General features: G+C 45.9%; 1 protein-coding gene and 1 pseudogene across 1 annotated transcript in view; one reads left to right on the top strand and one right to left on the bottom strand.

Annotated features, from left to right (window-relative positions):
* Window positions 1-4,945: 4,945 nt before the first annotated feature.
* LOC144480748 (uncharacterized) lies at window positions 4,946-5,594 on the bottom strand (annotated as a pseudogene).
* A 1,461-nt stretch (window positions 5,595-7,055) lies between these two features.
* Window positions 7,056-13,813, top strand: part of LOC144480746 (uncharacterized) — a 44,024-nt gene continuing 37,266 nt past the window's right edge. Inside the window, exons 1-2 of the mRNA XM_078200327.1 lie at window positions 7,056-7,280; window positions 8,378-9,434. Of these exons, the coding sequence (XP_078056453.1) occupies window positions 8,602-9,434 (833 nt within the window). The 5' untranslated portion in view covers window positions 7,056-7,280; window positions 8,378-8,601. The remainder of the gene's footprint in view (window positions 7,281-8,377; window positions 9,435-13,813) is intronic.

The raw sequence follows: 13,813 nt of genomic DNA, 5'->3' as shown, positions 1-13,813 counted from the left end.
CAATCCCACCCAGGCCCTACCCCCTTGTCCCTACATATTTATCCACTAATCCCTCTAACCTACACATCTCGGGACACTAAGGGGCAATTTTAGCATGGCCAATCAACCTAACCCGCACATCTTTGGACTGTGGGAGGAAACCAGAGAACCCGGAGGAAACGCACGCAGACACGAGGAGAATGTGCAAACTCCACACAGACAGTGACCCGAGCCGGGAATCGAACCCAGGTCCCTGGAGCTGTGAAGCAGCAGTGCTAACCACTGTGCTACCGTGCTACCCCAGGTTACATTCCCGACCAAGGAGAAAACAAGGTCTGGCCTTGGCACTGTCACTTCTTGACAAAAAGATCAGAAGCAAAGTATTTTGTGAGCTGGATGTCCATCAGTTGGATACTGATGAAGGTTTGAATCTTTTATAAAGATTCATTGAGATTTACAAGATAGATGATCTATTGGTTGCCTGTGAAGCATAATTGGACTTTGACAGGTTTCGTGTGAGGGTGAAAGCATCTTTAGTGTGTCTGGATATCGCAACAAAAGACAGGATTGGAACAGCACTAATAGGTGATTGAACCCCAGCAATGACTGGGGAACTATTAACAGGTGTTTCAGGTCTGAATGAAAACATCATCGTGTGATAAACTTTCACAGTGAGACACAACACAGAGAATTCTGAGGCTGAACACAATGATGATGGTTATCACTCTGAAGGAATTGGAATATCAGAAGGAATTTGGTCCAGTGATGAGTGTGTTCGTCACAGACTCAGTCACCTGTTCTGTGTTTGATACATTCAAGTATATGAGTTAGGAGCAAGCACTGGCCACTCAGCCCCTCGAGTCTGCTCTGTCGTTCAGTAAGATAATGGCTGATCTGATTGTAACCTCAACCCCACATTCCCACTTACCCCGTTAACCTTTCACTCCCTTGTTAATCAAGAATCTATCTCGCTCTGCCTTCAAAATATTCAATGGTGATTCTTACAGCAACTTTTGAGGAAGAGTTCCAGGAACTGTCAACGCTCTGGGGAAAAAAAAGTTTCCTCATCTCTGCTTTAAATGAACTTATTTTAAACAGTTACCCCTTGTTCTGGATTCTCCTACTAGAGGAAACATGCCCTCCACATCCACCCTGTCAAAATGCCTCAGGATCTTATATGTTTCAGTTAAGTTGCCTCTTACTGTTCTAAACTCCAGGGGACAAAACCCTCACCTGTCTAACCTTGCCTCATTCCACAGTGGCTGCACCTCAACAGTGTGTGGATCAGATTGAAGATGTTACCAAGATTCACCTCATGGTGAAGAGTGACACAAGGCTAAGGAGTATGAAAGGTTTCCAGTTGGTGATATCAATAGATTGAAGCCACTAAAGAGAGTGTTGATTCCATGTAAAGTAGCTGGAGTCAGCACTCCAGGACTGGTGTAGTCTGGTGTGTCTGACAGTGAACCTGCTCAGTTTAATGTTGAGTGAACCTTTCATGAAAAAGGCACAAATGCAACTGGACATGGAACAAGGAATGATTGTTTTATTTGGAAAGTCAGTAGACCTGCAGTTTACTCAATCAGGACATTATCGTATCCTCTTAACAAAACCTGATGTTTCTAATCATAGGGTTTGAGAAGGATTCGTGACATCAGGCGAAGAGAATCAGAAAAAAATTACAAATTGTCTTAAAGCTGCACAAACAATTTGCTCGTCCTATCGAACAAAGATTAAAAATCCTGCGACAAGATGCAGGGCTGGTTGGTGAAGAGTATACGAGACTCAGAACAGATTAGTACAAAGTATCGGACAAAGCGATTACATCCTTCCCTTGGCTCATGAAGAAGTTGCTGTGCATCTAAAGGTATGAGACAAAGACAGAATTATTTTAATTCTACATTTTATCGATATGGTAACCCAACTTAGTCTTTCTCCAATAATACATGGTAAGGACAAAAGGGTGATTCTAGAACAAGTCACTGAGAAGTGGACAGGGACTGGACCTGGGGCACCAGCTAGGTTTCTGACTGATAATGGAGGGGAATTTGTTAATGATGAGTTTGGAGACGTGTGTTAAAACATGAACATTCTGGTCAGGAACACGGCAGCTGAAAGTCCTTTCAGTGATGGTCTCTGTGAAAGGAATCACACGGTGATCGATGAAATGCTGCAGAAAATCTCAGCTGATCAGCCAAACTGCAAGTTGATACCTGCACTGGCCTGGACGGTTCATGTAAAGAATTCACTTCAGGTGGTTGGAGAGTATAATCCCTGTTAATTGGTTTGGGAGAAATCCCAAATTACCCTCTGTGCCGGGTGATAAACCTGCTTTCGAAGGGACGACAATTAGTACAATTTTTATTCATTTATTATCGAATTGTTTCACTAAAATAATTGTTCGAGCTAAGAAATTGTGGATCCGAGAAGAGCGGTGTCTTATAATGTAATACTTTGTACAAAATAAAGACCATCATACATTTCTTCTACGATTTGTTTTGAAATATTGTTGTGTGAGTTGTTACAATTTGGGTTGGAAACATTAACGTTTCAAGAGAAATGTAAACACCCAGCGATTAACTGGAAAAATTACATCAGAAGATTCCAGGTTTTTAATCAAAAACAAACTTTCCTTCATATAAAATAGAAATATTAATAATCAGCATGACCAATTATATTTTGTGAAGATTTATGCTGTAAACTCAGTTCTAATTTTCGACCCCTCTTTAGCTCCGAAGCGTCACGTGGACTCAAAACATGAATCCTATTTTCACTCACCACAGATGCTGTCAGACCTGAGTTTTTGCAGTATTTTTCAGCTTTTGTTTGTAGTTTTTACCCTCCTCCCTGCGCGCGCGCACGCACACGCACAAGTTCCCTTATATTTAACAATTTACAAACATAGAAACTAGAGGCAGGAATAGGTCATTTGGCCCTTTGAACCTGCTCCATTTATCGTGACCATGGCTGATCATCGAATTCAGTATCCTGATCCCCCCCTGTCTCCCATATCCCTTGACCCTTTTAGACCCAAGAGTTTTATCTAATTTCTTCTTCAAGGTTCATTCACTTCTGTTCCTGGAACCATCCCAAAGGAATGTCAAAGCTCTCCAAGATTCACTTCAATTCTCCTCACTTTTTCAGCTATTCTCCAAGGTTTTATGGGGATCCTTCCATTAGCTTTCAAATAAGTAACTTTCCTTTAAGACCTCAAAACTGTGGCCTCCCCAGTTCAAGCATGGGCTTCACTGCCTTCTCCCTGAGGGATTTAAACATTGGGAACACCCCTGATTCCTTATGACCCTCTCGGCTCCTGCTCCCATAGCTGGTTCACAGCTCCTGGTCCCACAGTTGACGGTTTCCAAGCTAACTGCAGACTGCCTGCTTTCTGTGAGAAACACCCAGAATTCCAATCAAGGCTCGACCCTGAATCACTTATCCCCATGGTAACAGAGACCAATTGGGATGTCCAATAGATGTTTAAAATAATTAACTTGCAATTTCAAAACCAAACATGTGACCCTGAGGTCTGCCTGATGAGTTCACCTCTGTAACAAAGGCAGGACGATAAGTGTCAGACCCAATGGCCCTGATTTTACCGGCACGCCCGCCCCAAATTCAGGTGGACAAGGCTCACAGAATGGAATTCTCCATTGCCCTCGGGCACCATCCTACGAGCCTCGGGCAGGCCGGTAAAATTCCGGCCAATGTCTCCAGGTCTCCTGCTAAAAGAGGCTGAGCCCAGCCCCCTTTTTACAGCATTAGCTGCTGTACTCTGCTCAATAAGAGCTTAAATGTCCCAAATCTTGCGTTAATTGTGCTACTTCCAGCTGATTTTCACAGTAGAAAATGTGATTTTCAGCATCTACAATAATCAAATACCCCGTGGCTGTTTTTTTCGATATCAAATTACTTGCAATCTTTTTGAATGAACATGTCAAAACTGAGGGAATTCCCTCTGTGTATTTAATTAGAAATGTCTCACTGTGACTCAAAGAGGAAGAGTCCAGCTGCCCTTTTACAGTTCTTATCCTTCCAGCTGTGACTCCTCAAATCAACATGGGCCACACCTTGTGATTGCGAATTCTCTTAGGGTGTTTTTACCAGATTCTCAACCCAGATTTTTCATTTTTTAAAAACTAATTCTCAAGCTCAAAGTTAATTTGTAAAACAGGAAAGATTAGATAGACACAAACCTCTTCCTCAGGAAGAAATGAAAATGTATCACCATCTGAATATCCTATTTAGAAGATTACAATTTGCTGTACATATTAATAACAGCCATGATCATATTGAATGGCGGAGCAGCTCAAAGAGCTTCAGCCCACTGGAAGCTAAATCCTGAGACTGGTCAGTCCCGCAGAAAGAAACCGTCCGACCGTCCCACTTTGGGGAGGCGATGGCCTGGTGGAACAATCGCTAGACTATTAATCCAGAAACTCAGCTAATGTTCTGGGGACATGGGTTCGAATCCCACCACGGCAGATGGTGGAATTTGACCTCAATAAAAAACATCTGGAATTGAGAATCTACTGATGACCATGAAACCGCTGTTGATTGTCGGAAAAACCCATCTGGTTCATTAACGTTCTTTAGGGAAGGAAATTTGTCGTCCTCACCTAGTTTGGCCGACATGTGACTCCAGAGCCACAGCAATGTGACTGACACTCAACTACCCTCTCGAGAGCAACTAGGGATGGGCAATAAATGCTGACCAGCGACACCCATGTCCCACACTGAATAAACATAAAACTGTCAGAGTGAACATGGTTCAGTTCTGGATGTGAATAACAGCAGCAATAACAGCAGAATCCAGTCCCTGTAATCATTTGTGAGCTCACTGGTATCTGAACAGATTGGATAACTGAGTGAATACCATCCTGCACAGACCCAGTGAATGGCCTCTCCCCAGCATGAAGACACTGGTGTGTCAGAAGGTTGGATGAATCAATGAATGCTTTCTCATTCAGCTGAACAGCCTCTCCCTGTTGTGAACTCGCTAGTGTGTTTGCAAGTGAGATAATCGATTAAATCTCATCTCACACTCGAGACAGCTGAATGGCCTCTCCCCTGTGTGAACTCGCTCGTGTCTCAGCAGGTCAGATGGAGTAGCGAAAGCTTTCCCACACTCAGAGCAGGTGAACGGTCTCTCCCTGGTGTGAACTCGCTGGTGTATCTGTAGGTTGTAGGAGAGAGAGAATCTCTTTCCACATTCAGAGCAGGTGAATGGCCTCTCCCCAGTGTGAACTCGCTGGTGTGTCTGCAACTGATAACCGACTGAAACTCATCACACACTTGGAGCAGGTAAATGGCCTCTCCCCACTGTGAATTCGCTGGTGTATCCGGAGGTTGGAGGAGCGAGAGAATCCCTTTCCACACTGCAAACAGATGAACGGCCTCTCCCCTGTGTGAACTCGCTGGTGTGTCATTACATCGGATGAATTCGTAAATCCCTTTGCACACTTAGTGCAGGTGAATGGTCTCTCCCCAGTGTGACTGCGCCGATGAATTTCCAGCTCCGACGGGAATCTGAATCCCTTTCCACAGTGTCCACATTTTCTCCATGGCCATTTTCTCCATGTCCTTGTATCTCTCCAGGTTTGCTGATCAGTTGCGGTTGGTGTGTGTGTGTGTGTGTGTTACACCAATGTTTAAGATCTTTTGAAGCAGATAGAAGAGAGAAACATTTCTCCTGGACTCAAATGCCGATGATATCCTGGTCCCAATAATCGAACAATTCTGTTAATTCTTCACTTGATGTTTCCTTTGAGATTTCAATCTGTCAATCCTCCCCTCCATTATCCTGTAAAAGGAATTGATAAAAGTCATCACCGTCAGTACTGGATAGAAATTCAGAACAGATAATTTTGAATATAACTGGACTAAAAACATGTGGTATACAGTGCCGCATTTCTTAATTAGAGAGGTGATAGGAAGGAGATTTGAGAAAACTATATTTACTCCAGATTTTAAAAGCAATCTTTCTGAATTGTAATGTCTCTTTGACTGGAACTATATAACGTAACGACATGCTGTATTACAAGAATAAAACAATGAATCTTATTACCGAAACATAAATATACCAAATATATGAACACAAGATATATCTCTGTTGTTACTAATCTAAAAAGTAAACAAATTTCAGAAAGTTCCAATGGAATACTGAAGGACAAGGTTTCACATTTTAAAAAATACTTTACAAATCAATTTAAAACCAGCATCACTAAATCATGCAAAGAAACATTATTTGAATGCACAAGATAAATTACACTTTAAAAAGCTCAGACAATAAAAACAGGTTCCACAAAATCACAAACATTTCCCCCTCAGTATATTTAGCTCTAATTCCAGTTCCAGAGTCCCACAACTCTCTGTAATTCCCAGGGGGAGAAAGAAAGTGTTTTCCTCACAGATGTTGTCCAGAGGATGAAGTTTGAGTCTGTGGTGAAGTTTTAGTCTGTGTGTGAAGTTTGAGTCTGTGGTGAAGTTGGAGTCTGTGGTGAAGTTTGAGTCTGTGGTGAAGTTTGAGTCTGTGGTGAAGTTTGAGTCTGTGTGTGAAGTTTGAGTCTGTGGTGAAGTTTGAGTCTGTGGTGAAGTTTGAGTCTGTGGTGAAGTTTGAGTCTGTGGTGAAGTTTGAGTCTGTGTGTGAAGTTGGAGTCTGTGGTGAAGCTACAAACAGAAGCTGTTCTGTTTCAAATCAAACTGCGGGACTGGGAAGAAAATGATGGGAAGAGATTTTGCAAAGTCCCCTCCCCCACTCCCTCAGCTGGCAGCCCAGCACGCAGGCGCAGAGAGCGCTGCTGAGCCGAGCTGTCCGGAGCAGGCGCAGTGCGGCTGCCGCCAGCGGTCGCTCTCGATCTCTTTTTGGAGCAGCAGCCGCCGTAGAGAGAGGGGGGTGGGGGAGATCACCGAGCGGCTTCTCGCTCTGGCCGGAGCCGCCAGCCGGTTGCCCGGAAACCTTGGCTCGAGGAGGTGCAGAGGGAGGGGAACAATAGGTGGGGGCGGGACTCCCGTGTCCGCGCGCCCAGGCCTGCGGTGCAGACTGATTCCTATTGGCTGATATAGGCAGGCCTCCATTGACGTCACAATGCAAAAGTTTGTTGATGATTTTCAGAGTGAAACTCCCTCCTCTGTGTAACATCTGGGAGGAAATCAATGTTTCCCCCTTTCCATTTCTTTTCTCATTCTGGGGGAAATTGGGCACTTGCAGCAACTGAAGGGAGAGGAAGTGAATTTAGGGAGGCTGCAGACTGGAACTATTACAGACGAACATCGGGCATTAGGAGCAGGACGAGACCCAGGTATATTTTTCTTTCTCTCTCAAAGATATTGACATCTTTTGACTCCCTCAGGATGTCGCACCTATTTATCTGGCTAATAGGATAGCCTCTTACCTAATGTTCACAATTAAAGGGGGAGTTTTCCCAGGAGAAGGCAGTTTAAATGAACAGTAAATTCGCTTGGGACAGAGATATGTTTAATGTAGTTATATGGTACGTGCTATGTTATTTATGATTCCCTATTTCTTGTCTTGATATATAAAAGGCACTGTGTCAACGTTACCTATTTCCACTGATGGAGACATTACAACATAGAAGGAATCCATTTGGCAACTCAAATCCATGCCAACCCTCTTTGGAGCAATTCAGCCAGTCCCATTCCCCCTCTATATTCCCATTCCCCTGAGTTTCACATCACAATGGAATGGATGAGAATTCCAGATGAGCTGAGACTGGGGTGGAGTCGGGCGATGTCACTGAGATGGAAATAGTGATGATGATCTGGATATGTGGCTGGAAGCTCATCTTTGGGTGAAATATTTCACCAGGATTGTGAACAGCCTGGTTCAGGTCAGACATGTTGCCAGGAAGAGGGATAGAGTTGTTGGCGAGGGAGTGGAGTTTGGAGAGGGGACTGAAGACAGTGGGTTCAGTCTTCCCAGTATTTATATGAAATAAATTTCTGTTCGTTTAGTACTGGAAGTCAGATAAGTCAGGATGGTGTGTGGGTTGGAGGAACTCGGAGGTGATGGTGTTTATATCCATCTGCTATCTTGGTCCTTCGAGTTGGTGGAGTTGAGGGTTTGTGAGATTCTGTCAAAGTTCTTGTCAAGTTGTAGATGTATAAAATCCCTTGCCTTCACCCCGGCCACTCCTACTTCTCTCTATCTCCTCCCAAAGTCTTGTGTAGACCCAGACCTTCTGGCAGGTTTCATTCCCTGAAGGATATCAGTGAACCAGCTGGGTTTGTATGACAATCCAGCAGCTTTCTTGGTTACCCTTTCCTCACCGCGGCCCCACAAATTAGCAGATGCATTCAGCTCAATTCCACAACCCACCTTTGTGTTTTTGTGGGTTCTTTCTCACTCACTTTTTTCTGTTTTAAATCAATTTCACAGGGTTTACAAGAAGAAGATTTGCAGTTGAGAAACTGAAACAAAACATGATATCAGAATCTGATGAGTCGGCCAATTTACTGTAACCTGAATATCATTGTATTTTGAAATTGGAAGAAAAAAGCACCGTTCACAGTGGAGAGAAACTGTACATGTGTTCTGTTTGTGGATAAGACTTCAACCAATCATCTGGCCTTTGGAAACATAATTGCAGTCACAACAGGGAGATGGCATGGAAGTGTGAGGATTGTGGGAAGGAATTCAATTACCCATCCCTGCTGGAAACTCATCGACGCAGTCACACTGGGGAGAGGCCATTCACTTGCTCTCAGTGTGGGAAGGGATTCACTCAGTTATCCAGCTTACATATACACCAGAGGACTCATGCTGAGGAGAGGCCGTTTACCTGCTCCCAATGTGGGAAGGGATTCAATCAGTCATCCAACCTAGCAATACACCAGCGTGTTCACACTGGGGTGAAACCGTTCACCTGCTCTGAATGTGGGAAGAGATTTTCTCACTCATCCACTCTGCTGATACACCAGCGAACTCACACTCAGGAGAGGCCATTCACTTGCTCCCAGTGTGGGAAGGGATTTGCTGACTCATCTACTTTATTGAAACACCAGCGAGTTCACACTGGGGAGAGGCCATTCACCTGTTCCCAGTGTGGAAAGGGATTTGCTCAGTCAGCCACCTTGTTCACACACCAGCGAATTCACACTGGGGAGAGGCCATTCACCTGCTCTGTGTGTGGGAAAGGATTCAGTCGGTCATCAACTCTGCTGACACACCAGCGAGTTCACACTGGGGAGAAACCATTCATCTGCTCTGTGTGTGGGAAAGGATTCAATCACTCATCCAACCGAGCAATACACCAGCGAATCCACACAGAGGAGAGGCCATTCATCTGCTCTGTGTGTGAGAAGGGATTCAATCAGACGTCTAAACTAGCAATACATCAGCGGGTTCACACTGGGGAGAGGCCATTCACCTGCTTGCAGTGTGGGAAGGGATACGTTACCTCATCGAATCTTCTGACGCACCAGCGAATTCACAAGTTGTGATTGGATTTCAAATTAGGGAGAAACCATGAAAATGTGCAGACTGTGAGGAGAGTTTCAGTTACCTGTCAGAGCTGGAAGCACACCGGGGGCTGTTTGAAGATGGAGGGTTTCTACAAGCTGCTCTAAGACTTGTCTTCTCTCTGAAACTTCAGGACAGTCTATACTCATTATAGCAAGTATATTTATGGTTTCTAACTGTAATTGAAGTGGGATCTACATCTCTGAGGAATGTTGCATATTTGGAACTGAAATTGTGCTAAATTAGAAATTAAAGTTGTTTCCTTTCACTTTTAAATATTGTTCAACTGTTAATAGTTAAGCTGCTTCATTTTTTGGAATTATATTTAAGCTGTTGTTAAATAAAGTTTGTTTTACCATGAAAGATTCCTAATTTGTCAGTGGAATTACTCCTGGAGTGAAGCATCCTATCCTCACATTTATGCCAAAATAGAAAACTTTGTTTGGATCTAATCTGGCTTCCGAACATAATTTATGGGTTCTGGTCCAGGACACTTTTGGAAGGGATTCACTCCATAATCTACCCTCCAACCACCCCCGCTTCACACTGGGGAGAGACCTTTTAAATGCCAAGACTGTGAGAACTGCTATAAAAGCTGTAGAGAACTGATGTCTCATCAACGTGTTCACACTGATGAGAGACCATTCAGCTGCTTTTACTGTGAGACGTGGTTCAGGGAATCCCTGTACACCAGCGAGTTCACACTGGGGAGAGGCTATTCACCTGCTCTGAGTTTGGGAAGAGATCCACTCAGTTTTGAGGTTCGATTTCCAGTATCTGCAGTATCTTATTTTGATCTGATTTTTTGTTTGATTTATTATTGTCGCATGGATTGGGATCCAGTGAAAAGTATTGTTTATTGTGCGCTTTGCAGACAACACATACCGTTCCAGCATTTTCTGTTTTAGTTCCTTTTGAAGGATCCTCCCTCTCTCCTCCATCCTCACCTACAACAGCAAGTCTGAGGAGCTCATGGAGCTCCTTTGTCACTAAGATTGAGACAGTCTGATCAGCTGCCTCTGCTGTTTCCCTCGCTTCCATTGGGTCAAACTGTGTCTAACAATTTGCCCAACCCTAAACTCATCTTTCTTTAGTTTCTCTCTGTCAAGCAGTCGATTTAGTAACCTATATTTTTATTGTTGGATATTAGAAATAAGATATACATTTAAGTGAGTTTAATTCGGTGTTTCTGTATACAGAAGGGTTAAAACTTTCATAGATTAATGTTAAATAAAGGTGTTTGCATGTATGGGGTTTTGGTTTCATTTCAAACTGTGCCTGTATTGTATTCAGAGAGTTTACAATGTGAAAACACACATAAGGAAAGACGAGGTAAGGAAAGACTTGGCAACCAGTGGCCATTTTGGGTCAGAAATAATTTTTGAGTTAGCTGAAGAGGAAACTGCCAGAACCATTAGGCAGAACAATGGAGTAAGGGCAAGAAAGAAAGTCCCAGAAGTTGAAGAACAGATAGTTCCAGAAACCAGGGAATGAAAAAAGTCTGAGGAAAACTGAAGTCAAAGGGAATCTGAACAAGATACTGTTCCCTGAAGTTAAAGAAAGGGGTAGAGAGAGGCTTCCAGTTCAAGGCAACACACCTGGTGAAGTTGGCTGGCAAAAAGCCAGAATCTGAAGTAATCCTAAGGTTGGGACTTTGGTACTACCTGTGAAACAGTGGTGTTCTGTTGATATGGCTGGGTACCTGAGAGATTGTGTGGAAGCTTGAGTGCATGTGATAATCTGAGGCAGAAGAATAGTGAAAGGAGAGATTGAAATCCTGGAAGTGGATCCTTGCTGAAAAGATCTGAGAGAGTGCGTTGTTTGGGAGAACATTTTTGAGAGTGGATCTGATTGATGAAAATTTCTGTGCACCAATTTCAATGACAATGTTGCAATTTGTAATTTTACACATGACAGAATCTCAGTGTGATTACTCAGCATCAGGTTATACTCTGACCGGTGCAGTGCAAATGGTGGAACTTACTGATCAAGAACCGGTCAGAGATTACATTGAATCACAGAGAATTCTCTCATTCTTGGGCGACACGGTGACACAGTGGTTAGCACTGCTGACTCACAATGCCAGGGTCCCGGGTTCGAATCCCGGCTTGGGTCACTGTCTGTGTGGAGTTTGCACATTCTCCCCGTGTCTGCATGGGTTTGCTCCGGTTTCCTTCCACAGTCCAAAGATGTGTGGGTTAGGTGGATTGGCCATGCTAAATTGTCCTGAGTGTCAGGGGGGCTAGCTAGGGTAAATGCACGAGGTTATGGGGAGAGGGCCTGGGTGGGATTGTGGTGGGTGCAGACTCAATGGGCCGAATGGCCTCCTTCTGCACTGTAGGGATTCTATGAATATCCAGACCAGAAAGACATTGTTCGTTTTAACTAGTCTGTGCTGGGGTTTATATTTCACACAAGACACCTCCCATTCCATCTCCCTCATTTCAGCCTTTCAGCTCATCTTTCTAATCTCCTTTCCCTCATGTACTCATCACATTTCCTTTTAAACTATGAGTTGTCCAGCTAGTTCCTGTGGCAGTGAATTTCACATTGTGATCAATCTCTGAGTATAGATGGTGAGTGACTTGGAGGGGAACGTGCAGGTGATGATGTTCCCAGGCATTTGCTGCCCTTCTCCAAGGGGCTAGAGGTTGCGGGTTTGCAACATGCTGTCAAAGAAGCCTTGGTGAGTGCTTGCAGTGCATCTTGTAGGTGGTACACACAGCTGCCATGTGAGTCAGTGTTGGAGGGAGTAGATGTTTGTAGGAGGATTGCCAATCAAGCTGCTTTGTCTTGGATGGTGTTGAGCTTCCTGAGTTGTTGGAGCTGCACTAAGTCAGAAAATTGGAGCTTATTCAATTGGACACGAGAGTTGTGCCTTGTAGATGCTGGACTTTGGGGAGAAGGATTAAACAGAGCTTTTAGTGGAAAATTCACCTGATCTGGTCCAGACACCACGAGGAGGTGGAAATGGGATGTGCTATGATTCTCAATTGAAACCCTTCCCAACTGAAAAGGTGAACATTGAAGAGTTGAACACGGAGGGAGGGATGTCTGTTAGTGTTCTTCAGCAGTGGAAGTGGGGATTGGGATTGCGCTGGAAGAATAGGAGTGATGGTGAAATGAGTCAGCAAATAGGGAACGGTTATTTAACCACCAGCTCGGGTTACTGAAGCCTGAATATTGTGGGAGAGAAAAGGTGAGAGTGCTGCAGAGTTTAAAGTGGAACAGGAGAGTTTTAAGCTGGTGGAGTCAGTGAAATCTGAGTCTCGGTTTTGTCTGCTGTCATTTTACAGAGGCCCCGTTTTGCTGAAAGCAATAGAGAAAACACTGGAAAATCTCAGCAGGTCTAGCAGCATCTGTCAGGAGAGAAAAGAGCTGATGTTTCGAGTCTGGATGACCCTTTGACAAACCTTTTTCTCTTTTGGTTTCAGATTCCAGCATCCGCAGTAATTTGCTTTTATCCCATTTTGCTGAAACTCTTTATTTCCACAGTTACAGAATCAGTGAAAAGACATGACACATTCTTCACAGCAGCATCAAACTCACACTGACTGTTTCCTCACTCACCTCGAGGTTATCGATTCACCTCCCGGCCTCTTCGGTTCATCCTGCTTCGGGTGTGGGTCTCAGAATGGGGAGGGGGAGGATTAGTGACCACCTCCCCTCACCCCCTCCCCTCCCCTCACCTCACCCCCCTCCCCTCCCCTCACCCCCCCTCCCCTCCCCCACCCCCCCCTCCCCTCCCCTCACCCCCCCCTCCCCTCCCCCCCCCCTCCCTTCCCCCCCCCTCCCCCCCCTCCCCTCCCCCCCCTCCCCTCCCCTCACCCCCCCCTCCCCTCACCCCCCCTCCCCCCCCCTCCCCTCCCCCCCTCCCCTCCCCCCCCCTCCCCTCCCCTCACCCCCCCTCCCCTCCCCCCCCCCCTCCCCCCCTCCCCTCACCCCCCCTCCCCTCACCCCCCCCTCCCCTCCCCCCCCCTCCCCCCCTCCCCTCACCCCCCCCCCCCCCTCCCCTCACCCCCCCTCCCCTCACCCCCCCTCCCCTCCCTCCCCCCCCTCCCCTCACCCCCCCTCCCTCACCCTCCCCTCCCCTCCCCCCCCCCCTCCCCTCACCACCCCCCTCCCCTCACCCCCCCTCCCCTCCCCTCACCCCCCCTCCCCTCACCCCCCCCTCCCCTCACCCCCCCCTCCCCTCCCCTCACCCCCCCCTCCCCTCACCCCCCCTCCCCTCCCCCCCCTCCCCTCACCCCCCCCTCCCCCCCCTCCCCCCCCCCTCCCCTCACCCCCCCCCTCCCCCCCCTCCCCTCACCCCCCCCCCTCCCCCCCCCCTCTCCTCACCCCCCCCCTCCCCTC

This window comes from Mustelus asterias, chromosome 30, assembly GCF_964213995.1.
Source record: "Mustelus asterias chromosome 30, sMusAst1.hap1.1, whole genome shotgun sequence".
Taxonomy (NCBI): Eukaryota; Metazoa; Chordata; class Chondrichthyes; order Carcharhiniformes; family Triakidae; genus Mustelus; species Mustelus asterias.
The sequence above is the reverse complement of the archived record's forward strand: the minus strand, read 5'-3'. Positions and strand labels throughout refer to the sequence as shown.